At 35.1% G+C, this 26556-nt stretch overlaps 1 protein-coding gene across 1 annotated transcript; it reads right to left on the bottom strand.

Annotated features, from left to right (window-relative positions):
* Positions 1-744: 744 nt before the first annotated feature.
* SYCP1 (synaptonemal complex protein 1) lies at positions 745-26482 on the bottom strand. The gene is made up of 30 exons (XM_086476480.1): positions 26288-26482; positions 25220-25304; positions 25008-25054; positions 22641-22708; positions 22370-22443; positions 20987-21045; positions 19808-19877; positions 19106-19179; positions 18009-18117; positions 17328-17422; positions 17006-17190; positions 16108-16175; positions 14921-14982; positions 13703-13807; positions 12682-12785; positions 12096-12213; positions 11777-11847; positions 11019-11100; positions 10482-10544; positions 10084-10146; positions 9355-9417; positions 8007-8123; positions 7301-7411; positions 6615-6707; positions 5635-5709; positions 3154-3213; positions 2835-3011; positions 1713-1856; positions 1239-1325; positions 745-1157 (listed from the first exon to the last, which is right to left on the bottom strand). The coding sequence occupies exons 1-30, from the start codon at positions 26393-26395 to the stop codon at positions 1014-1016; spliced, it is 2781 nt and encodes a 926-aa protein (XP_086332606.1). The 5' UTR covers positions 26396-26482; the 3' UTR covers positions 745-1013.
* Positions 26483-26556: the final 74 nt, after the last annotated feature.

A 26556-nucleotide genomic window follows, 5' to 3' on the forward strand; every position in this document is an offset into this window, starting at 1 on the left:
GGCAGATGCTGTACCTGTGAGGTAACTGTAAGGAACCCAAACTACTAGCCTATACATAACATTGCTACACAAAAAGAATGAAATACTTATCTTTTGCTACCCACTTCAGATGAATCCAGGATTTTGATTTTTCGTAATAGTTTAAGATGTAAGTGTAGTTTTCTTGTTATCTCTAGGCTGTGAAGCAGGTTTTTGTTGTTGTGAAACAAAGATTAATCAAGGATTAACACAGAAATATATGTTGTTCTAAACTAGTACGCTTATGTGGCAGAAGCTGTTAGTCCTTAGGAAGGCTGCCTGGTGATTTATATCTCTGTTCTAATACATAAAGCAACCACATTTGCTCCCACACTTTACGTTTCAGATAAACAATTTAATGACATCTTAACATTGTTTTTACAATATCAAAACGTGTGTGCATATTTTATTCATTATGAAGCTGAAATCTTTCTAAACCAAAGTAATTCTATTGAAAATTCAATTTTAAAAGTTTCAAAACTGTTTCAACATACTGAAATAGTAGCTACTGAAAACAAATCAGTCTACAAAGGCAGTTCTAAAAACATTTAAAATGAATGAAAAAGCAAGACAACTTCAGTTAAAAGTGCATGCATTTTAACAGCTTCACTATTTCTTTCACTTAAAAATATCCTTGTGTGAATTACATATTAACAAAAAGAGAGTAAATTGAAAAGAACAAAATAAATTCCTTTAAAACTAGTATTTCTAACGCCAGACTTTTCTTTTTGAAACAGCTTTCTATGCAGTTATATTTCAGAATTTGAAAATGGGCTAATTTGTCTCCTGACTTTTTATAGCATAGGGGATGAAATATAGAGAATGCTCTGCAGGTGGGTATAGTTATATATCTATAAAGTTTATGTGTATAAAGGAAATGAATGTAGTATTAAACACACTGAGTATGACAGAAAAATGCAACAATGTACTAACTGAAAGAGTAACACTGTCATACTAATCAAATCATGCTAGGGCACTAGTAATTTTTTTTCATTTTAAGCAAAGAACTTTTCAGCTTCTTTAATTTTCCTTTTCCTGTCCATTTTAGAAACTGCAGTCCATCCAGCCTCGCGCATTTTTCTCATGGTTGTAAGTTTCAGTACAGAGCCTGGAGTTTTTATGTTTGGTGTAGTTGATTTCTAAGAAGAAAAATAAAGCCATCCATTAGTTTCTATAACCAATTTAATTAACTGCTTTGATATGAAGAAAAGCTAAGGTACCTTTTTTGGTGTCATGGCATACAATTGTGAAGCTTGAGGATAATCTTTGTACAATTTTTTAAACATTTCTTCCTCCGAGACTATGCTCTTAAATTAAAAATAAAAGAGTCATTTAATCACACTATATTAAAAAATACATTTTCTTTTCCCGTAGGAATATTAGAGGATGACAAAAAAAAAAAAGTTAAGATGTTACTATGAAGCCTCAACAGTTCAATAAGAATAATGTAAAAAATTATAAAAGTTAATGCACTTTTCTGTACAGCTGTATACTGTTTGTCATTTAGTTACTAATTATGTACATATAAATACAATTCCAGACAGAACCAATAAATAAAAATATACACATAAATATTGTCTTGGATACCGAACCCCACATGCTTTATATATATTCTTAGATGCAGCTTTATATATATTCTTAGATATATCCTTGTGCCTAAAGGACTGTCAAGTACACTGTTCTCTGATTTTTACCAGGAGGTCACTGTGTTCAGAGCTATCTGACTGAGCATCCAGCTGTAGAAGCACTTTTTGCTTTTTCCTCATGCACTGTTCTGAATGCAGATTTGTGCTTTCACTTTGCAGTTTATGTATTGGAGGAGTCTTTATAATATATGTCTGGGAAAGAAAAAGGATGGCATTTAGAATTACATTTTCAGTGGTGATTATAGAATCTAAACCCACACTTACAACTCAGTTTACAGACTGAGTATCCAGGAAGACACTAGAGAGATGCTATAGAACAATTATCTTTCCATCCAAAACGTGAAGCAAAGACTTGAACAAATAAAAAAAAAAATATCCTTTTTGTTGACAAACAAGGAGAATGAACAGGAAGCTGTAGAAGAACTGAGTTTTATGGCGCACTGTTTTGTACTTTTTCATGCTTATCTGCAGAAATTCAGGTTATTCTGAACTGTAGTCACTACATACAGACTATAACCAATGTTTAGAACACAAACCAACCAACCTGCAGGAGAAAGCTTTCAGAAAGACATTGATAGAGATATCAAGAGCAAGATTGTTTTTACTTAAAATATTTATTTCACTAGAAGCTAAACTTCTCAGAAACATTGCAATGGAACAGTGCAATCCTTTTTTTAGAAAGGATAACATAAAAATGCTAATTATTTCTGTTGTTAAGATGTAAACATCATGTTTGAGCTTCTGACAGGGTAGAAGCATAAAGTTTTACAGTTATGATGAAGCAGTCAGGAATGCTTTGATAATTTTTACAGCTTACAGAAGCTATTTTCTGTTCCATAGAGAAAAATGTGCCTTTACAAACAGATGGCACTTCATTTTAAGGCTAAGTAACAGAATTCTAGAGACAATATTAAATTCACAGTCCCTCTAGGACAGGAATTACCAATCAGTAACAACAGACACATTAAGTAACTAAGCAAGAAAGATGACACACAGTGGGAGCCCTTACACAAACTGCTTTTTAATATAGCTGTGGAATAAATTTTTTTTTCGTGGCTACCTTTTAAATCCCTGCTTATCACAACAAAAAATAAATAAGCATCAACAGAGAAGCAAGAAACACAGTCAGAAAAATAAAACAAGAACAATTCACTATTAGAAGTTACGAACCTGTAACGATGGACTACCCAAGGGACTTTTTGCAGATACTGGAGGCTTTTTTTTCTTTTCCATCGTGTTGACTTTTATAGGAATATCATTTGGAGACTTTTTATTTTTTACATTAATAGATTCACAGTCCAGAGGTAAATGAGGTTTAGAAGTCTCAGTAAAATATGTTTGTATTTCCTAAAATTAAAAAAGGTTTAAATTAAAAGCATTTCAATGTCTTTTGTCGAGTGTACATAATTTAAGCTAGAACTTCAATTAGATCACATACATATAAATATTATCAAATTCTAAAATTAATTAATGATAAGATTAAAGCTACCTTGTGCTTCTTTTCATTTTCAGGAACCATATTTTGGAGGTGTTCTTTTGCAAGATTCTCCTAAAGAGTTATGTGATAAGAAGTAAATATTTTATTTTAATTCAGTAATTACATTAATTCAGTGTAATTACAGAACATAGTCCACAATCACACATGGTTACAAAGTTCACAAAAATATATGACCCCAGATTTAGTCAAACTACAGCATTCGAAAGACATTACTTTTCTATTCACAGTTTCATTTCTTATACAGCTTCTTCCATCTCTGCTAAGGAACCTCCATACCATCCCTTTTTAATGAGAAAACAGGATACAACTTTTATCACAGCTATAGTTAAAAAAGAAAGAGCCCTATTTTCTAGTTATTTCATGCAAGAAATTGGAAGCATTCTTGTTTATTGAAGTAAATGTTCCCTTGCTGTCTTTTTAATTCTATTTTGCATTTCTTTTGCCAGCTGAAGAATACTATATAGCAATCACAAAATCACAGAATGGTAAAAGGTTGGAATGGACCTCTGGAGATCATCTAGTCTAACACCCCTGTTCACAGCAGAATGAACTACAGTAGCTTGATCAGGACTGTGTCCAGCAGGGTTTTGAATGTCTCCAAGCATGGAGACTCCACAATCTCTTTAGGCAACCTGTTCCCATGTTTTAATGCCCTTACAGTAATAAGTTTTTTTCTTGTGTGATGGTAATTCTTGTACTTCGTTTTGTTTCCATCGTGCCTCTTGTCCTTTCATTGGACACCGAGAAAGTCTTGCTCCATCTCCTATAAGGTATTTATATACACTGATAACATGCCCCTGAGCTTCCTCTTCTTGAGGCTAAACTATCCCAGCTCTCTCAGTCCCTCTTTTCTGTCAGATGGTCTAATCCCTTAATGAACTTCGTGGTCTTTTGCTGCATTTGCTCCAGTATGCCCTTGTCTGTCTTGTACTGGGCGGCCCAGAATGCGGTCTCACCAGTGCTGAATATAGGAAAAGGATCAGCTCCCTCAGCCTGCTGGCAACACTCTTCTTATGCAGCCTAAGATGCTGAGCACATTTCTGGCTTATATTGAACTTGCTGTTCACCAGAACCCCAGGGCTTTTCCTGCAAAGCTGCTTTCAAGCCTGTCAGCCCCTAATCTGTACCAGGTCTAAAAGTTATGGCTTCCCCTGTGCAGGACTTTGCATGTCCCTCTGTTAAACCTGATGGGATTCCTGTTCACCCATGTGTCCAGCCTGTCCAGATCCCTCTGAAAGACAGCATAACCACCTGCTGTATCAACCACTTCTCCCAATTCTGTATCATCTGCAAAACCTGATGAGGCTGCACTGTGTCCCATCATCTATGTCACTAATGAAAATGTTAAACCAGTATTGGACCCAGAATCAACGCCAGGCATACATCACTAGTGACTGGCCTCTGGTTGGACTTCATGCCACAGCCACACTAGTTGCAATCCCCTAAGCCCAGCAGTTGGGCCAGTTTTCAATCTACTGTCCACTCACCTAGCCCATACTTTATCAGTTTGCCTATAGGATGTTATGAGAGACAGTGTTGAAGTCTTACTAAGGCTGAGATAAACAGCTCCCAGTGTTCTTCCCTCATCTGCTAAGCCAGTCATCTCGTAGCAGGCAATCAACTTGGTTAAGCACAGTTGCCCCTTCATATAAATCTATGCTGACTATTCCAAATCACCTTCTTGTCCTTCATATGTTTGTAAATGGTTTCCAGGATTATTTGTTTCATCATCTTTCCAGGGATCGAGGTGAAGCTGACAAGCTTACATTTCACCAGATCCTCCTTCTTGCCCTTCTTGAAGGAAGGAGTAACATTTGCTTTCTTCAAGTCCTCAGGCACCTCTGCCAGTCACCATGACCTTTCGAAGATAATCCAGCGTGGCCTTGCAATGATACTGGCCACATCCCTCAGCCCTTATTGGTGTATCCCATCAGATCCCATGGACTTATGTATGTCCAGGTTGTTTAAAGATTCCCTAACCTGATCTTCCTCCACCAAGGGTAAGTTTTTCTGTCTCTAGACTCTGCAGGTCCCATTGAGTACTGCAGCCTTTTCCTTGTCCTTTGTCATCAGAACTCCTGCCACATTCAGCAGCAGGTCCTGTAGAGGCCTTTCTTGTTGCCCTTCTCTTGTTGGTTTTACCTCCAGATTGGCTTTGGCTTTCCTGACATCATCCTTGCAAGCCTGGACAGTTCTTCATAGCGTTTCAATTTCTCCCTGCTTCCCTCATACTTACCAATTAAGGAGTAATGCAAAACATTCACTACCAGAGACAAGACATAATGACTTCAGCGAGCATCAAGCTCTTGAAATGAGACAGCAAGTGAAAGCAAGACCCAGAATCAAAAATGCACTTCACAGCTGTCATTATTATAGTGCATAAGACCAGGCCAAGCACATCACCCATCCTGCTACATTTAATATTAATAATAAAAAAAAACCAAAAAACAAACAAACAAACAAACAAAAAACCTTCTCTTCAATTTCTGCTTTAAGTTGTTCCTTAAGGGATGACAGTTCACTTTTCAAACATGTCAGCTCACTTTCCTAAAAACAATTAGATAAAAGATAGGGTTAACTATGCTTAACCTGGAAAAAGAAAACAGTTTAAAATGAGACAGTAGTTAATAGGGGCATTCATTATAAACAAAAGAAAATTCCATTTGTTCAGTAAAGCTAACTTATCCATAAAGTTAGCATGCTGACAGGTATCTACAATTCATTTTCAGAATGATTCAATCACTGGAATAACAGATGATCAAAGAAGCAGTCACACCTCCTTCTATTAAAAAAACCTAACTGAAAAAAGCTCTGTGAAGGGAATTGCCAGAGAAATACTGCATTTTAAGTAGATGTTGTAGAACTACACTTCTGTTAAAGTTTTGAGGGGATGTTGGCTTCTCAAAGCCAAGCTTCCTAGAAAGAGAGAAAAAAAAAAGGGTGGGGAAAAAAAAAAAAAAAAAAGTGATGCAACTCTATACTTTTAAAGTTTTGTTTTAGTTTGTTTTAAAAAGAGCTGATGTACTACTAAGAAACAGGTACTTGACCAGAACTGTTCAAGGTAGGAACTTAAAACACTCGTGAGAACAGGGCAGTTGAGGGGGGTGAGGTGTGGAATCCAACTATTTAATACAGAAGTTTCTTCTTCAGTGAGGTTAGAACATGATGCACTATCAGGAAAAGTACACAGAAAAGCACACAGAAAAGCATGGCTACTCCAATTTGGTTTTAGAAACATCTGAGGATTTTTAATGCACATAATAAAATCTGTAAGAAAATAACAGTAAATAGAAATTAGTGGGTTGATCTTTACTGTTCAGTCCCACTAAAGCAGACACTTAACCCTCCCCCCATGTGTTAAACAGGAAGAAGTCTAACATTTATAATTATATTACATTTTAAGGACAGCAGCCCCTCCATTTAATTATTTAGTGCTGAAGAGTATGCCTTACCAATGATGTTTTTGATGATAACTGCTCTTGCTCTTTTATTTTATAAAGTTTTAACTCTGTATCTTTTTCTTCAACCATTTTATCATATTCATGCTGTGTTAAAAAAAAAAAACTCAAAACTTTCAACTAAATGTTACAATTATAGATCTACCTAGTCTTAAATAATTACTAATTTTTTTCCAATAAGGCTCTTCTGAAAATTCAGAACACACTATGAACAAACATTGATGCTTCACCAGAAACTGTAAACCACAAAATGCACAAGCAGTATTATTTTGTGGGCTGACAAAGAATGCTTTATCTCTAGGCAGTCGTGCATGTTCCAGCACATAAAAGCTAGCTAGCCATATTATTTTTATTAATGGTATCTGCTAAATATACTGCAAAACAGAGTAATAAGGAATGTAAATTAAAATACGTTAAGTTAAACTGCTGAAGGTCACTAAGTAATCTCCTCATAAAAAGAGGCCCAAACTGATACTGAAGAATGCTGCTTTACGATGGTATCAAAGGAAGCCTGAACATTAACAAAAAAAATCCTAGAAATGTAGATAGATGGAATTTATCTGCCAGTAGCCATGTGTTCTAAGTTTCACTTTCTAATCTGTAATATTCTGGTTTTGAAAGATTTTTACTTAACATAGTATCACACATTACAAATCACAGAAATCAGTAAAATCTCTTACCTTGTGTTTTTCCATAAGTGCCACCATTTCAGTTATCTTGTGTTGACATCGAATATCAGTTTCTCTCTGTGTTACTGTTGCTTCATCAGCAAGCAACCGCATCTTTTCTACCTGTTAGTAACAAGTTTCATTTAATTTGAGAACAATTAACAACAATATATTTTAAAAAAATAATCTTTGTTTCATTTCTTCCTATACCTGTGGGTGCAATGTATATACAGTTTCATTTACCATAGTCTTCATTTGCTTTTAAGACACCTTTCAAATCCTACCTCTTTTATACATATTGTTAAAACGGACAAATATACCTAGATTAAAATACACCCATTCTTCCATGAATGACAAGTGTCATTTCAAACACTCTGCTCTAATATTTTTTTATATTACCATCAAAAAAGTGTAGGCAGGAAAATACTAATATGGGAAAAGTTATAATCTAATTTGCTTATGCTGTATTTATACCAAGAATAGGATTTCTGTGAACAATTACTTGACAAAAGAATTTTTAACTTGGTTCTTATTTTTAAAGACAAATACAAATACTTCATCTTAAGGACCTAACATACTAAAGCTTTGCTTACGTGCGTAGACAAGAAGTTCCATTACCGTTGATAAGACTGCAATGTAAGAGCAAGGACTCTGGCCAATACAGCTTCATAAAACCATCATACATCAAGAAAATAATGAAAAGTTGCACAACTCTCACCTCTTCAAGAAGTTTATTTTCATTTATTGTTTTTGTTTCAATGTCTTTTTGATAGATGTCAACTGTTTCCTTATGTTGCTTGTTCATATTTTCCATCTCTAACTGTAATTTATTCACCTTTTGAGAATGCAGGATTATTGCTGTTATTTGTTCAGGAATAAATATGCCAATGTTTTTTTTTTTTACCTCTTATTTTCGAGCAGAACTGCTCTGTTACTTTTCAGGTATATGATTGAACTATTTCCTATTTAATATTCAGCTTTTTTCATAAAGAGTTGAACTTTGGCCTGAAGTGAGTTAGGAAATACTCACAGAAACAATGGCAACACCACAGTGGGAAAGACAGTCCATACCAGTTTTGTGCACCTCAGTCAATAAAACAGTCTTAAAGCTAGAGGCTAGTCAATCATAAAGAAGCATTCACATATAAGGGAACCATCCATTAGCAATCTGACACTATTCTGTCTTTTGTAAAAAAGACCCTTTGTACTGCTGCATGGAATGCAAGGTAGGAAAATGAAGCATAACCGACAGTCTCCTAAGGTAGTCTCCTAAGACCTACCAGTATGACTGTATGACTATTATGTTTCTAATTAAATTATTTTTTCAATTAAGAAGTGAAGAAACAGTTTATCTACAAAGTTTATTTTCAGAATTTTACTTAGTTCTAAAAAAGATTAATTCCTTTTAGCTGGTAATATTGAGAAGTTGGTATGAAACAAATAGCAAGAGTCTATTCCTAAGCACTCACCCTAAATGCTTTGAATTCTTAAAAAAAAAAAAAAAAAGGTACAGATGATTTTATTCCCTCCTATGTAAATCTATTTAAGATGTTAACTGTTTTATGGTATGTTTTCCTCCCATGTGTGCATTTTGATTATAATTTTTCCTTTCAAGTTTCCCACAAGAACACACTCAAAACAGCCTACATCTGTCTTGAAGTGTGGTACCTAAAACTGAACACAATACTCTAATCAGTAAAAGAACTGCCTGAAGTGAGTAATATATGCATTTCTTTTAATTGTTTCTCTTTTTTTCAATGGGGCGGCATTACTGAATAATGTTCAGTACACTATCAACCAAAAAAGCAAGGGAGTGATTAGGAACATAATTCCTTAAGATGTGATGTCAATCTCTTACAAATTTCTGTTAGCTCAGTCAGTGTCCAATGATTAAAAATGGAAGCATCTTCCAAAAATTATGGGCTCATTCCTGTAAAATCTGTATCCCAGATCCATAATACAGTTAAGAATGTGCTTAACATGTATTATCATTAGTTACACTAGGATTTAAAACATTCAGTCTTTGTGCTTTACCCTCATCTTGTACATAAGTTATTTAAACCTACCTTCCCTTCATAAATACTTGTTTTCTTGCTTTCTGCAGTAATTTTCTTTTTCAGCACCTTATTCTGTTAAAATAAAGTAAACATTATAATAAGTTAAGAGAATGATGCAGAGATTTACCTGCATCAAGTAGGTCAGAATCTTCAAAACTACAGCCTTCAGCAAGCAAATAACTCTCTTTTTGTCATGCAGTTCAGGTTCAAGATCAATTCTCCAAACAAAAGAGGGCTCAACTGCTTACTTTAATAATACTCCATGACCTTATGAAGGGTTCCTCATGGGCAACAACAGAGAATAATGAAAGAGGGTGCACAATGGGAAGAAAACCTAAGATTTCTGCTGTCAGAAAATGTGCAGATGTCATGACAAAAAATACAACTATTATATTTTTACAGTACAGTTATTAACAATTTGTCCTAATGCACAATTTTCTACTACCAGTAACCAAGATAGGTCATTATTCCCAGCATATCAATGATACTAGGTACTAAATGAAAATAGTAAAAGTCTAATAAAGATATTATTTCTGTAATTGCATTTTTCAAAAGTAAGGATAATTTTACAAATCAAGTAATTCCAAAGGTGGCTCCTTAATTTGCTCAGTTAGGATAAGAAAGGAAATTTTATAAGTTACATAAGTATATCTAAAGATATCACAGCAGACAAAAACTTGAAAAGTTACCACAAGATACCATGTTTTATGTATTTGTGATTTTAAAAACTGTACATACCTCCTGTTGCAACTCTTCAATACATTTGGTTTTATTTTCCACCTGTTTCTTTAAATTATTCAACTAGAAGAGATATTTCAAACATTAATTAATAAACTCCTAAAAATTACTCACTGTGTTAGAGATTACTGTCAATGTCCTTAAACATGCATTTGCACAAGTCTAATTCCAATGCAACTCAAACACATGCTAACCTGCATGCAATGATTGTAGTACTTTAACCATAAAGCACAACAAGAATTTTGCTAGCCCAATATCACAAACATTAATAGCATGGAACCAGTTCCTCAGTGGTTGCAGAGTTTAGAAAGAAGAAAAAAAAAAAAAGTGACTTTACAATTTAAAAAGTAATCTTGTAGGAAGTTCTCTACAGTCCATGAAAAAATGAATTTTCATACCTTACTTTCTAGAATCTTCAACTGCTTTTCCTTTCTTGAAATTTCATTTTCAATACTCTTAGCCTGGAAATATAATTGCAAATCTTTGACTTTTACAATAAAATTCTGAAATCCATTATGATGTTAAAAAAAAAAAAAAGGTGTGCTTTGAAACTACAATAAGAAAGTAAAAATATTTGAACATATTTAAACTAAAACTCACATTATGTATTGAAAGCTAAGCCATACCCCATCCATCACTAAGTGGGTATATGGAAATAAAAAAAGGAGGTTCTCTGCCTGAAATCTAACAAATCTGGACTTTTAAGCCTCCATGTAAAGAGAAACATCCCAGTGAAGGTCCTTGTCTTTTAAAATAAAAGGGCTCAGCATGTGTACATATGTTGACTCAATTGGTAGCAGCACTGAAAGGAGAAAGCCTCTGTAAGAGATCACATCCCTAAGTAGAGCTTTGCAGAAGAAAAAAATTTTACGTTTAGATTTTGTCCTACAGGCTATGTTACATATTTTCATGATAAAGCACATCATATGGCATACATTTTCTTCTCTTTCATCCAGTTTACTTTTAATCTCTTCACCTTTCTTTGCCATCTTCTTCTTCAAAGACTCCAGCTCATTTCTAAATGCCAAATTAAGAAGCATTAGTAAATATTTACTTAACTTTAACTTCTTTTCACTACTGCCAAATAAACCTGTACTTTATTTTCTAAAAAGAGCTGCTAATATTGATGAGAACTTCATAAGCTGTTCAATGAAAATGTTCTTAAACTGATGCAAAGTGACTGGTAAGCTAATGTCTGACCTGTACATACTTTTTGTAAGCATGGAAAGATGTTCCCCCTACCTGACTAAAATACATTCTAATCTGCAATATTGTAATGCATCTATGAAACATGGAAGGCTGCCTGTCTATTGGGTTAGTGGTACAGAGACTACTTCAAAATAGTCCTTTAGAGTTCAGAGTTTCATCTTTTCACATCTAATCCATAACCTTTAACTTCTATTTCCATTTCCTTTACACCTAAGATGTTAATGCAGAACAGGATAGTTCTCTGTATGTGATATGAAGCTATGGCAAAAATCGTTCCTGTAGTAATAGGTATCTCTAATTTGCAGAAACTTCCACATGGCCAATATCAATATTAAATAGTTTCTGTTTAGCTATATAACCTAAAAAAAGCATTAATTCAAAAATCATGGAAAACAGCATATAAACACAACATTTAGACTGACTGTGAAGGAATCAAGTCTACTTCCTTTAATAATATTGTACGTCAATATTTGTTTTCACTTGCCTTAGCTGGCCATTTGCTTCTTCCAGGTTTTCAATTAACTGCTTTGTATTTTCTTCTTTTTTTCTACTATCCTAAAAAAAGACCCATGTACGTGAAATTAATATAATTCAAAGTGACACCTTAAAAAATTGAAAAACATCTGAAGCAGTATCTTGACCACCCTTATTCACAAGGGTAACCACAATTCCTTTGTACTTTAAACATAAAAATATAAATAGTTCAGATACTCTACAGAACCACATCATGTTGCAGTTTACCATATGATTTGAATTTTAGTTTGAATGCTGTCCTTTCAAAAAGCTGGAAGCTTACAACTTGCCTCATGACTTTCTTGCAGTTTCTTGAGTTCTGTAGCCATATTACTTCTCTCTTGTGCTATTTGTTCCTTTTCTAATAAAAGCTTATTGATATACGTTGTCAGTTGTTCATTCTTTAGCCTAATTTAAAACAAATGGTCAAAAGAAATAAGAACATGTATATTGAAATTTCCTTTTAAGTTAAATTTACCCTTACAAAGTGTTCACGCTCAAAAAAATCCCAGGCCTGATTCTACAAATTTAAGCTTTGCAGCAAAGTTACAGTGATGCAAAAAGAAGAAAAGCAAATTAGAGTCAACTTTTATATAAATACAGTGGCTGTTGAAGATGATGTAGTTCAATATCCAGCTCAAACAATGAATACTTTCTCTTCATGTTAACCCAACTAAGTCCAGGGATATGGAACAATTACATACAAATATAGAAAAGGTAATTATAAATATAAGTATTTAATGGATGTCATACTGTGTGCATAGGTTCAAAATTTTCTTTAGAAAACAATCACAGGTCATTTCATTGTATATTTAAGTAACTTCTATGTAACACAAAAAAAATAAACTAATACTGTATTTTCAAAAATGATCATACGCCTCTTGTTCAAGATCTGTATTCAGTGTCATAAGCTGTTCTAAATAATTTTGCTCCTTTTCAGCTGTACTAGTCAGTTGTACTTTCAAATCATGGATTTCTTTCTGCAGAAGAAAAAGAAAGTGTTTTGAGAATACATATGCAAACTACAAGTCATGAAAGCTATTAGAAATGAACTGACAACACAAAGCTTTAAGATGAAACAAAACGACATATATGGCACAAATTAGCCAGACTGTATCTTTACATCTCTGTGGTGTGATGTGGAAGTAGTGTGAGATACTGAATTCTAATACAAGTGCTAAAAGTGTCCCCTATTATAAGTCTAACTTGTCCACAAAATTACTGACAAAATTAGCTTTCCTTGGACATTATTTTAAATAAAGGCATTTGCTTCAGACATTGCGAGTTTTGCATTCACCTAAATAATAATAAAAAATAAATAAATCACAGAATTCCAGTACTTACATACGTATCCCAAACCACAAAGCAAAACTCTTTTTCCTCAGAAATTTGCTGCCATTACAAGATAAGGCAAGCCTTGTACTGTAATGTAGTTTATAAGTGCTTTGAATACTGTTTCCTCCAAGTAACTGGTGATACACTGATACCACAGGCACTAGCATGCAGTTGATGGGGGTGGGTGGGGAGGGAGGGATTCGTTTTTAAGCACAACTTATAATGAACTTCTGGAATTTCTGACCACAGAGGGCTATGGAGGCAAATAGCATAAGGTTCAAAACCAGAGACAAGTGAACACAAACAAGTCCATAAACAGATAGCAAAGGCAACTGACAGGGTTGTTTCCTCAAACATCCTTAATATAGCTGCTGCAGGAATGTAAGGGGAATGGACCATAGATAATAATCGGGCTCCTCTACTACATACTATCTTCTGCTGTCATTGTCACGAGCAGAGCAGTGCATTGGGTGGAGCACTGGTCTGACTACGTTCTTATATACAAGTGATAATGTGTAACCACTATTTATAAAAATATGTTACTATCACCCTTTATTCAGACCTCTCTGATTTGGAGAACATTTTTTGTTTCTTTTTCTCTCTCCTGTAAATTTTCTACAGTAGCCTCAAGACCTTCCTTCTTCATTAGAAGACCTTCAACTTTTCCCTGTTTAAGAACATTAGTGAAACTCAGTTCAGAAAACTCAATGCACAGTATGTGAGGACAAACATACACAGTAAAATGCAAACCTGGTGTCACACTATCTTACTTCAGCTGATGCAGTTTCTTGTTAGACTTGTACATATGAGATCATAACTAAAATAATCCTATATTAGAAGCATATTGCATATAGCTTAGACTTCTGTAACACAAAATGGGCCTGTGTCACAGTTTAGTAGGGTTCACAGAGCTAATCACCTCAGGAAACTTCCCTATAATGAGAAAAGTACAGCCAGTATAATGGGAATAGATAGAATAGTGCTAAAACCCAAAAGACCTTTCTGCAGGCTCTTAAGTGTTTTCTCTGGAAAGGGACATGTATCAACACAGTATGCAATGCTTTCTAGATACTGAGCACTGCAGCATGGGTGACACCTCACCATAACTAACACCCCACAAACAGCAAAATAATCCCAACAGATCTGTGAAGTAATAAAGCTATGAAACCTATGAAATTGCTTATTAGTCTCCTCATTTTGTCCCACATAACCTTTCCACAAATTCCTCTGCCTTTTCTGGGTGGTGTCAGAAGCTTGGTTATCCTTTGAATATCAAAATGAGGTCATCCTTTACAAGGCTTAATTTTTAGAAGGTTATTACAAAGAGAGATAGCCATTCGAGGAACTATCTTTACTGTTGAAAATTAGTGATCCCTCAGCCATATGCATGGTGCTCACAAGAGCTAGTGTTCATCACCAAAAAAAAAAAAAAAGTATTTTTCAGAAAGGTTCATAATGAAGAAAGAGTGAGTACCACAACTAAAAATGTGAAATCTTTATGTCCAGAGGGAGTGGCATGTGAATAGGTGTGAATGAAGAAGGAAATGACCAGAAACTTTGACAAGGAAAACCAAAACAAAGCAGAACAAAACAAGAAAAACAGTGGAAAGAATAAAGTCCTTCAAAGAAAACACTGAAGTTGCCTAAAAGGCAAGAATGTTTAGTAGCAACATTAAGGCAGATTAGACAGTGTTTATATATGGCATTTAAGATATTTACAAAGCCAGAGAGACTTCATATGAAAAGTAAATGCCATGAGACTAATAAAATGAACATTTACCAGTGTTTCTGACAGCTCTTCAAGTTGCATTTCTTTGTCACATTTTAGTTTAGTCATCTCTTCTACAGCACATGTAATGTAAAATTAATTGAACAGAAGTAATTTTACATAGTTAGCAGGTAGCATAAAGCATTTTTCTGTTTGCAGTACACAATTTTTAAAACTTGTTGGATTAAGTTCAGAAATTGTATTATGATTTAACCTAAATGTAGAGTTGAAAAAATTATTGAGAAAGACATTAGCAAATATATATCTGAAGAGAAATTAACCATTAGTCTTAAATAAAATTCAGAGCCTATTATGTTTTCCACAATCGTGGCTTCAAATAAACCATTGACTGTAAGAATGGAGTAATCTCCGAGTACTGACGCATCTGCATTTTTCCAGAAAAAAATCTGGACTGCTGAAGATATTCACATGGATATGCTGAAAAACGAAACCACTTACCAGTAACTTCAAAACGTTTTCTATGCACACATTCACATTACTGGTACCTTTTGCAAGTATTGGACACCAAACGCATTTTTGCTCTGAAATTCCCACAGGTCACATCTCACCTCGTTTGAGACAAGCATTAGCAGTTAACTTTTGAACACTTATCTTTAGATGTCCTCAATACGTACAAGGACATCCAATTATTATATTTCTCATCTACGTTGAAGACAGGTCTCTTATTCTGGGGGCTAAGCAGCACGTATCTGGAAATCACAGGATATCAAAGCCATATTTAAAGCTGAACACTGCCAATGTGATTCTCCATACAATACAGAGATAGTGATCTGCAGGAAAGCTTAATGCAAGTATTTTGTCTCTGCTACAAGCTACAGAAGTCATTCCTGGAATCAACTGTCCAGCAGTCTAACACTACCTGTCAAACAGCTCTGCAGTGCTCAGTCTTAACTGGAAGAGAGCAGAGAAACCGAAATGACTTCCAGGAGAATCCATACATGTATGGTCTTACTCTCAGAAGTCTGCAGAGCATTGCTGTTTGACTTTTGCTAGCTACTAACGACTACCAAAGAAAAGGGAGTCAGACAAGTAAAAATAAATGTAAGCATTCCTGACAGGTACAGGGTACTGTAAAACCATTTTCCCAAGCAACAGGGACAGTCCACTTTCAGAAAACAGTAGAAAACGATTTTATTACTACCTAGCACGTTTTCTTTTTTTCCTTCTATGAATCTTACCCAGTTCAGCAGACTTGTTTCTGAGCTCCAAGGTGAGTAGCTTTGACTCATCTTCATATTTCTCCAATCTAAGAAAATGGTAATTAAAAAATAATAATTGTACAGTACAAAGCACTGCATCTGAAAATTAAAGGACAGTAAGACAAAGTCTTACCACAAGCATTTTAAGAACATTTGCCTTTCAACAGGCAGATGATATATCTGCCTGCAACATGTACCAAATTTCACTTTTACAACTTTGGGACAGCAGACATAAAAGAAAATATATACATACATAAATCTGTATTTCTTAAAAATAGAATTATGAAAGTCAGGGGGGAGGGGGGCAAAAATTTACTATCTTACAGGCCAGTATCACCCAGCACAACTGAAAAAAATTACATTAAATTCTCTGCATTTAGACCACTGTGTCAAAAAAAATCCCAAAATTTCAGCTTCATGTCCATTTGTTCTTGGATTTGTCATGAACTGCAACTACTTAGAAGACACCTTAATGCCATGTACCCACAATTATCCTTGTTATCAGGGTCTTTGACAAATACATAATTTTTTAAATTACAGAAAACTTGAAATACATGGGTAATAGGCATTGGTATTGAATAGCACTATTATCACATACAGAAGAGTATCTTCCTCACTAAACGTTCCATTAATAAAGAAACGTCAAGTACTCTCTTAGTTGAGAGCTGCATCCATGTAAAACCAAACAGCATAACTGTCTTCATGTGCTAATAATTCAAATAACCAGACAGCTGAAGGACTTAAAAATAGTTATTAGTGATTACAAAGTTACAAAGTCACCAGATCACATATGAAGTTTAGGTTTTATTCCCAGCAGCTCAGTAATCTAGTGTTTAACCTAAAAGATCAATCTTGGAATTTAAACTGTTTAATTTACCTATTTTTCTCTTTTTGCAGCAAGCTTTTCAAATTGGAAGTAGAAGTCTCAAACTTCTCTATCAGGGATGCATGCAAAGACTTAGTTTTCTTACATTCTTCCACCTGTGCTTCTTTTTCTCCAGTGGCCTGAATTAATGCTTTCATTGCAGTCTCCAATTCAGTTTCTAAGCTCTTTTGAGTAACCTTTAAAAAAATTATATACTTTCTAAACATGTTTTGCAACAAACAGCTACAATTGTTTCACATCCAAAGTATCAGTAATTAGTTATGCAATTACTTGTCTAATCTATTTATACTGGAAATTTATAAGCAAGCCATACCTCTGCCTTTTGTAAGGAAACTTTGGCCTCTTCCAGTTCTGCCCTCAAGTGTTCTTGATTGATTTGGGATTCCTTTAACATTTCTCCTTCATGTCCTAAGCAAAAAGATATATATTTACATTTAAGAAAAACAGGATATTTACTAAAAAATACTTGCATTGCTATTTTACAGATAAATACATTCCTACAACTTAATCTAAGTTACATAATATATTAATGTCATTGTTAAGGAAAAAGCTTCCTGATGATTATTCAACTTCTTAAGTAACATGTAAAAGCAGATAGATGTATGGAATTTAACAAAATGCAGCCACTTATACATATCTGGCATAAAAACAATACTAAAACCTTCCTCCCCACTCCCCAGGGAAGGGGGAGCTGAAAATTGCCCCAGTTCTAACGAACAAAGGTATTTGCATCATACATAAATGCTTTATAATATAAATGGCTTAAAAATACTGAAAATAAAGTTCTGAAAAGTAAGTTTCCTCAGTGGCACCTGACTGTAAGTTTGCCAAACTCAAGCAATGTATTTTCCCCTTGCAGTCTTCAAAAGCTCTCACTGCTTGACTAACCTTTAAAAAAAGAACCCCTCAAAAATACCTATACTTCCAATCACAGTCAATCATTTGCCTATTTGCAAATAAGATTCCATTTTAACATAGCAAAGAGAACCCTTACTTTTTTCTTCTACTAGATCAGCAATCTTATTTTTTGATTCCTGCAGCTGAGTCTTGATGTCTCTTATTATAGCATCTTTTTCATCACTCTGCATGGTAAGAACTGAAATCTAACAAAATTAAAATCATAATGAAGTCTAGAAAAAAGGACAGATTCTCATTTTCATTTGTGCACCACGGATGATTAGCACACATACTGCTGTCATTCAAGTTAAATAAGGTGGTTGGTCTTAGCCAAATACTGATCAAGTCATATTACTGTGGATGAAAAAGCTCTTTAGTTCAAAATCAAAGCATGAGTTCCAACCGACTAAAGATATTGGAACATCCTCAAGTTAGCAGAATCTGACTTCAAATGCAGCTCTAGCTGCTATTTTTGTGCTTTTTTACCAATGCCCAGAACTACCCCTTGCCCCTTTGCAATGTCACATCGATCCTCAGAAAAACAACAACTCCTGGTCTTTCCAAATACAGATGGATTCTCAGCTTCTGAGGGCCCCGCTTACAAACCAAAAACTCTTATCGCTATTAATTTCTTCAACTTAATCAGTCTTCCACCACGGCTACCTCATCACTACAAAAAAAAACCAAACATGCTAATCTCAGATTCCTAAACTCTCTTACCAGCCTGTGGTCTGATATACATTATAATACTTCTTCCCACCTTCATTCTTACCAGATATGAACGAAACCTTTCTTAACTATGAGGAGTGATGACTGCTTTGCTAATATTTTATGCTTATGCACAAGCCACCTTATAAAGGGAATTGTATGTATAGAGAACAGACGAGTATTCAGTGTTTACATGGTGCTTTTATATCCTGTCACTAAGATGTCCCTTGTTACAATACAGCAGCTTAATGCACATTATTCCAAATAAATAACATGGAACACACCATCAAAAGGTCATTTGCAATATTAATTTCCATCCTTCCAAAATACAAATATTTTACAAACAACTACACACTTTAAAATTAATTATATTCATTTGATATATCAGTAAGTCACTAAAGCAAACCAGAGTTCAATTATTAAAGAAACTGCAAGATTTGTTTCAAAAAGAAAGCTGTACATGTTGGATTGTAAAACTGAGCAAACCTGCTTTTCCTTCATACTGACTTCCAGTTTGCATTCTTTTTCAAACTTGTCCACTTTTTCTGCTTCTTCTTTTACTTTTGAGATATAGAAATATCCATAGTTAATGTACTAGATAAGTTAAATACAATTTCCAGTTTAAGATTGCTTACAATAGTACAGCTGTACAATTTGTTTCCTAAAGAGTAATTGTTGAGGTCATGTTTGAAATTATTTTCTAATCAAACGAAATAATTTTTGCACCAGCTTTCCACAAAATTAGTCCATTATTCCATGTATTACTTAATGGTTTGTTATAAGAAACTAACAGAAATGCACACACAGAAATGAAACAGGCCCACAGTAGTGTAAATAAAGCAAATATTTAAAATTTCTGTAGCCATATACTAGTGCATCATCATTTAAGTAAGCTAACTATATACAATAAGCAGTGGTCTCGAGACTGCACTTCACACATAAAACTTACACTTTGAGTGACTATTTGAAAAAATAAAGTTCCAAATCTGATCTAGCGGAAAAACAATAAAAGGGCCCAGGCAGTTAACAGCAGGCAGCATGAATACAAGAGGGTCCAGACTGTCACAGTGTTAACTGTTCACCATTCTAGCACTTCCTATCTTTCTGGACTGAAACTGCATGCAATAAAACCTATAAAGTACAAAATTGTTAAGCCTGCAGCATAAACACAATAAACAGAATTCTCACATTTGAAACACATTTCCAATCTGGTGTTCTCTGCTTGCATACGAAGCTCTTCAAATGCCATTATCATTCTCTAAAAATAAAATTCAATATATACGTTTATATAAAACTGAGTACTTTCAGTAACAAACAATTATGTTTATAGTTGGTAAACAAACAGTATTACAAGCTCATTCATATTTGTAGGAGAAATTTTGTTAAAAGTCAGAGCACAAACATATTTTGAGTTAACAGAATGTTATAATTATTCAAAGTTGGAAGCTTAAGAATTTGTGTGTTCAAAATCTAAACAATTCCAAGGATGAAATATTTTTACTGGTCCATGTTTGTAGATCCCTAACACAATGGAGGAGGAGTTAGGCTTTTCTTAGTTGCTACAACAACCTATAATTAACTGTTATACCATGTACTCTCTGACTCTGCTTAGTATCAAGCTTGCTACTCCCAAACAACAATGCCTCGAATTTCTCTGTTATAAATATACTAGGGTCTTATCTTCCACATAAGAAGATGGAATAATTAAAAATACAATTAATTAATTTATTGGCAAGACTGCACTTCCTTTACAAATTAAAAAGGCGAAAGCCCCCTTTAAGTCAAGGAATATTCACACCTTATACTTCTTATTCCACACAAAGTCACCAGTTTCCTGAATGAATTTTCTTGTTGTTACACTCAAAACTTAATTTTCTTTGTTCATCTTTATTTTTTATTGCACTTTATATTAAATGAAGTTATCCAATAGAATAACCCTAATATACCCGACCCCAAAACCTGACTGAACACAGCCCTATGCAACCTGCTCTAGCTGACCCTGCTTTTAGCTGGAGAAGTTCTCCAGAGGATGCTTCAAACCTCAGCCATTCTGTGAAATCACCAGATGGTGGAACAGAGTACAAAAAGAAGACAGAAGTTATGGCAATCACACTAACACTAAGCAGATCATACGTATCACACAGATCATACAGGGCTACGTCCCAAACACGGTTCCATTTTATGCCATGAATGTGCTTTATACAACACAAAAATAATTCTTGAAAAGGGACTGAAAACCTGACTTCCTGCATCGCACATGACGGTTCTAATCACTTTATCAGAGAACTTTCTTCGTATAAATAGTAGCTCAACATATCCATGTAACTCAGATCACATCTGAGACTTTTAACAAGCTACATCACTTACTTCAACGTTGTTATTAAGCTCCACATATAGTTGCCTTGTTTCTTCTCTTTCCTGTTCATCTATCAAAGCAAGAACATACCATAAAGTTTTCCTTTTGAAAAAAAATGCCAGCTGTCCAAGCCATTATACTTAAACAGCATAATGAATTTTAAAAAAGGAATCATAAGCTCTTTTCTTATTTAAAAAAAAAAAAAATCATTATGAAACATGGTGCTAAAAGTTACATATTCTGGAAAAAACCAGTATATTCCATTCAAACATGAAGCAAGCTCAGCTTTTCAAATTTCCTTTCCAATCTCACTCTTTCTGTGAATAGTGTAATTCTGAATCAATGTATATAACTATATTAATTTTGACAGTATTAATGTTATTGAATATCAATGTATCAAAAATGTTAAGTGTTTGAAAAATACTGTAATATAAGGTTTAGCATCGAATTTCCTCTCATCAGCAGATACCCATGTCCACAGAACTGTCACTATAGAACTGTAACAATACTCTGCCTCCATCTTTTTCTTTTTTCTTTTGTTTTTTTTTTTGTAATTGATATTATTTTTCCCTAAGAAAACAATTATAGAAGAGAACAGTGAGAAACACAGCTATCAAAGAAGTACAGTAAATCTGTAAGTGTTTGTAGAAGCAAGACTAAAATTAAACAGACACTTCTTAATTATCCAGGATCAAGTTAGTAAAATGTTAAGGGTTATCATAACAATCATGAATTTCATATAGACTAAAATCCCAAGTCTAGAACATATTTTAAAACCACAAGGATTTAAACTTTGTTCAGTTATCCAGATGTTTTCGCTCAGTCAATTTATTGAGAAGAATGCTAGTTACTCATAGTGCCTTGGGGTTTGGACCTTTTTTCCCCACGAATCCGTAACTGCTCCGAACAGGGTAACACCAACTCTGGAAATACGTTAGAGCTGGGAAAGGTAACTAGAGTAGATTCTACCGCCCTAAACACAGGCATGAAGTGCCACTTCAGATATTTTTATATATTCAAGGTATCTGGATGGGACTGAAAAAAATCAATGGACTGACAAGACTTCAGGAGACTGCACTCCCCTGGAGTAGCTGCTAGTGGCTTATCAGGGTTGCTTACACTGCCTTAAACCTGTACCTGTGTTTAGACACCTGAACAGCTCCCAGGCTTGTAACTTTTTAGCAAACAATCATACTGACTGCAGAAAACCTCTGGATTTAGCATTACAAAACAGACCTATGGCTTCACTTCTAATTTCACTCTGATGCAGAGCCACAGAGTTTATCTCAGCCTGAGAACATATCTGGAACAGAACAATAGCTTTTTTCCTTCATGAATTTAGAGAAAGCTAGAAGTACATTTACTGTCACAAATAAAATGTAAATAGCATTTACATTTGGTGGACTTCTCTGTGAAGTGAGTACAGGTTTCCTTGAGCAGATTACACAGACGCCTTGAAGCACTGTTTCTAAGAGGGGAAAAATACCATAATATGTTGTCACAGGAATGCATGCTACTTCGCATACCTAAGTAGTAACAACTACTATACTACAACAACTACTATGCCCTTTACAATTTAACAGCTATATGTAACTTCCCATACTAATAGCTCTCAGCATGAAAACTAATTATTTTCACAAAAATATATTTGACTGTATTACTTACTCTTTTAAGAGATCTTTATTTTCACATATCTCATCTTCCAGTTTTAAACTTAGTTTTTCATTTTCAAACTAATTTAATGAGGAACAAATATAAAAGCATATTATTACTGAAGACTATACCAGAAATACATTTTCATTTCTCAAATCTCTCATGAAAAAGTAACTTTCTGCATCAGAAGACAGAAATCTGTCTTATTTGATATTACATGCTAAGCCATCTTTGGTTACAGTTTGCATGAAAGACATAATAATAAAAAATAATTTACCAGTAACTGAAACACTTACAGGTATGTTATTCATACATACATTCACACACTACACGTGCACACCCCTTCTCAGAATAACCATTTTCTCAAGGCAGAAGTCAAACAATCAAAGATGACTCAGGTTACCAAAGCCAATGCAAACAAACAAACAAAAGAACCAGTAAATTGTTTAAAATATGCATTTCAGTCACAAAGCTGTCCATCGCTACCAGTGAGATAAGAAACTGGGATAAAGCAGAGTGCACTACTTCCTGTATGAGTTGAAAACAGAAATACGTATGAGCATACTTTACATATACCAGGAGGATGAAAACTTATTCAGTCTTGAACAGGTTTCTGCATACGCACAGTACGATGTGCACGTAAACGAATGGGCATTGTTAAAAAGAGGAAAACCATTTTTAAAAACCAAGATGTTACTTTTTCCTTTAATAACAGCAGGGTAATAGGTCATTGGTATCTAGCCAAATAGCTTCTTTGAAGTCATCACATTAACAGTGCAAAATTTCTTTGATCTCTGCAACATTCTTTAATTGTATGAATAATATTTTCATAATAGATCAGGAATAACTTTCTCTTTACTTATTCAATGTATATTGTACAATACTGGCCTGCAATTCTTGGATGGCTTTACGCTGTGCTTCAATAATCTTTCTATTTTCCTGCAGTTTTCTTTCCTTCTGCTTTAGTTCTGATTCTACCGTTAGTTTCCACCGCTTGATCTTCTCAGCCTCTTTGTAGAGTTTTGAATACAATTCATTCATTGTTTCTATATTCTATTAAAACAGGTTCCACAACTTAATCTCAAATGCTCTTTAATTAAAAATGGTTTAGATACATTTTTATCTCTTAGAAATACCACAAGAGTAAATTTTTTTCCACAGATGGTAACACAAGCTTATATATGATCAGGAACCAAAGTTTAAATCTTTGTGCATCCACTGTGAATGTATCAACAGACATTACAGAGTAAGTGAGAGACAACAAGTGAAAAATACCCCACTGCCTTCAGATACAGTGACATCGCTAAATAGGTAAGTCTTAAAGATACGGATAACTGCACTCCACCAAAAGTCAATAGATGTTTCGCTAGAATTACGTGTAGCCAAGATTCTTTCCGTTAGGTTCTTCACACCATTTCCCTCCTCTTACTCCGACAGATACCGATGAGTTAAGTAAAAGCAGCTTCAAAGATCTTGTCCAAGACTACCTGCGACATGTTTTTGCAGTTAACTCCTACACAAAGCAGCAAGAAAACCCAACCGACCTCGTGCATCTTTAAAGCACTGTACAAGCAGCGCCTGATCAGTGGCTTAGGCAGGTAAGAGTAGTACAGCAGGCCACAGTGCAGTTCCACAGTTTATTTTACGTATGACGTCACCTAACGCTATCCTTGTTTTGGCTGTGTCATGATATTATTACAGTCCTGACTGTACTTTAATAGCTGCTAGTGCTAACAGAAGTTTAGTCCTCAGGGATATGAAAATCATTAGAGGGACTGCAAGAAATACGTTCCATTTTATTGCAGGGAACAGCATTTTGTAACTGGGAAGCACAGGAAGCTACTGAAAAAAAATTAGCTTTACTGAATTATACTAAAGCAGCAAAACGTTGACACTATGAGAAGAATCAAACACCTGAGGAAACCACTCCACTAAATTCATTGTTTTATAGATAAAATAAAGCCAGACAAGGCAATCGGGATAATCTGCTTCAATTTTCCAAATACTCTGACTTCAATTCTTCTGCCTTTCAACACACTATTCAGAACCAGTTACACAAAGCTGTTTAACTGCCTAAATATTATTCTGATTAGAACTCCCAGACTCCCCAGGCACAGGATTTTTTTGTTTTGTTTTAAAAAAAAAAGACAACTTGGAAATCACCTTAATGTTTAAAGGTTCATTTCCAGGCATGTTCAGTGAATCACAAATACCTCATTTAAGTGATTCAGCTTTAAACAGGAGACAGAAAATTATTATTCCCCTTTGACTACTTCCTTCAGCTTTGAAGTATCTACTGAATAGTGTTTGAAGCACTGTTTTGAGAACAAACTAAGAGGCCCTAGGAAATTAGATATGCAGATTTTATACTTAGCTGACCTCTTCATCTACCTCAGAGCAAAGTTTTACTTGCTGTGAAATCCCATCTGAAATATGAAGAGATTTTGATCAATGTATTTCTAAAAAAATAAAAGCGGAACTGTATTTAACAGTGTTGCAGCTATCAAATTGTTAAAACTACTCATGAAAAATGTCAACAATATTAAGAAAATTTAAAGAATGTGCAAGGTAAATGCTTATTTTAGTCTTACCTGAATCAGTGATTTCACCACGGTTGGGTGTACTGACCATTACAAACGGCAAATTAAAATCATCATCTGGGCATTTGTTAAAACCCTGCACAAATTTAAAAATTAGTTTATGGGTAGATTTTTAAAGAAGAATTACAAAACCTTGAGTACAGGTAGTGCAAAAATAGAATTTTCCATTAATAAGTCAACTACCCACAATTTTCAAAGCCCCAAGTATTGGTAAAAGCTTTGGAACTCTCTTGCTTGCTTCTTACTTCACAGTGGCTTTTCAAATCGTTGGTCTTTTGTAAGTTTGCTTTACAGACTACCCTGTGGCCAAAGTGGAAGCTTTTGATGACGAGAACTTATTAGCTATTGCATGCCTGTACACAGTTGTATAGTAAAGGACTCATTAAGTGAAATAATTTTTTTTCCAAGTCCAGTACTTGATATTTATTTTTTGCTTTATTCCCAAGAGTACTTCTAAAACACATCTGATTGTTTTAGCATGAAAATTTTATTTTACAAGGTGTTTTAAAAGCCATATAAACTTGTCTTGTAAATAGTGTAACTCATGTCCTGTCAGAATAGATTTGAATTTAAACATATTTCATAATGAGCCTCAACATGAAAAGCATCTTCTTGAATTCATGTAACTCAGAGCATAGCGACAGAGCATTTCCACTGCACATCGGATCTGGTTGGGACCAGTGAGTCAGCCAGCAAGGACACTTCCCACTTACTGCTCCGAACTACCCACATCAAACACGTATTTGTCATCGGTGGTGTACGGTTAAAATACATAGCAGATGCTCGAGAACATGATCCTCCTCGGTTTTGATTTAAAAAAAAAAAAAAAAAAGTCTTTGAAATTAAAACTTAAGATGCTCCCGCCCCAAAGCAAGCTCAGTGCACACACTTCCACGCACGGACGCGCGCACTTCGCAAGACAGGGGTACAGGGCTTCGCTCGGGGGCGAGCCGGGCGGGCTGCTCCCCCCGCGTCCCCCTGGAAGGGACCAGGCGCTCTTCCGCCGCTCCCGTCCCGCCGCCCGCTCCTGAGCCGGAGCCGCACAGCAGCACCGTTTACCTGACGCAGCCCCGCTGCCCGAGAGCTCGTCTGGGGTTTGACCGCAGACACCTGACCACCGCTCAGGCGCGGCGGCACGAACAATTTAAACGGTTTTTCCTTCTCCATGGTCTCGGAGAGAAGAGCAAGCCTCAGAGCGAACGCCTCACGACGGGCACAGCGCCCCGAAACCGCCGGCTGCTGAGGGAGGACACAAGGGCGGGAAGCGACCGCGCGCGACCGAAGCGGGAGGGGAGGCGGCGGGCGCGGCGCGCGCCGGGCTGCGCGAG

This window comes from Leptosomus discolor, chromosome 21 (genome assembly GCF_034619465.1).
Source record: "Leptosomus discolor isolate bLepDis1 chromosome 21, bLepDis1.hap2, whole genome shotgun sequence".
NCBI classification, from domain to species: Eukaryota; Metazoa; Chordata; class Aves; order Leptosomiformes; family Leptosomidae; genus Leptosomus; species Leptosomus discolor.

What these genes read in the sequence shown, in the direction of transcription:
- SYCP1 (XM_086476480.1), bottom strand. Translation starts at nt 26,395, where the DNA reads ATGGAGAAGGAAAAACCGTTTAAATTGTTCGTGCCGCCGCGCCTGAGC. An exon ending in AAACAAGTCTGCTGAACTGG is followed by an intron (nt 14,983 to 16,107) that starts GTAAGATTCATA and finishes CATGTGCTGTAG; the next exon opens with AAGAGATGACTAAACTAAAA. An exon ending in AACTGCAAGAAAGTCATGAG is followed by an intron (nt 11,848 to 12,095) that starts GCAAGTTGTAAG and finishes GTCTTTTTTTAG; the next exon opens with GATAGTAGAAAAAAAGAAGA.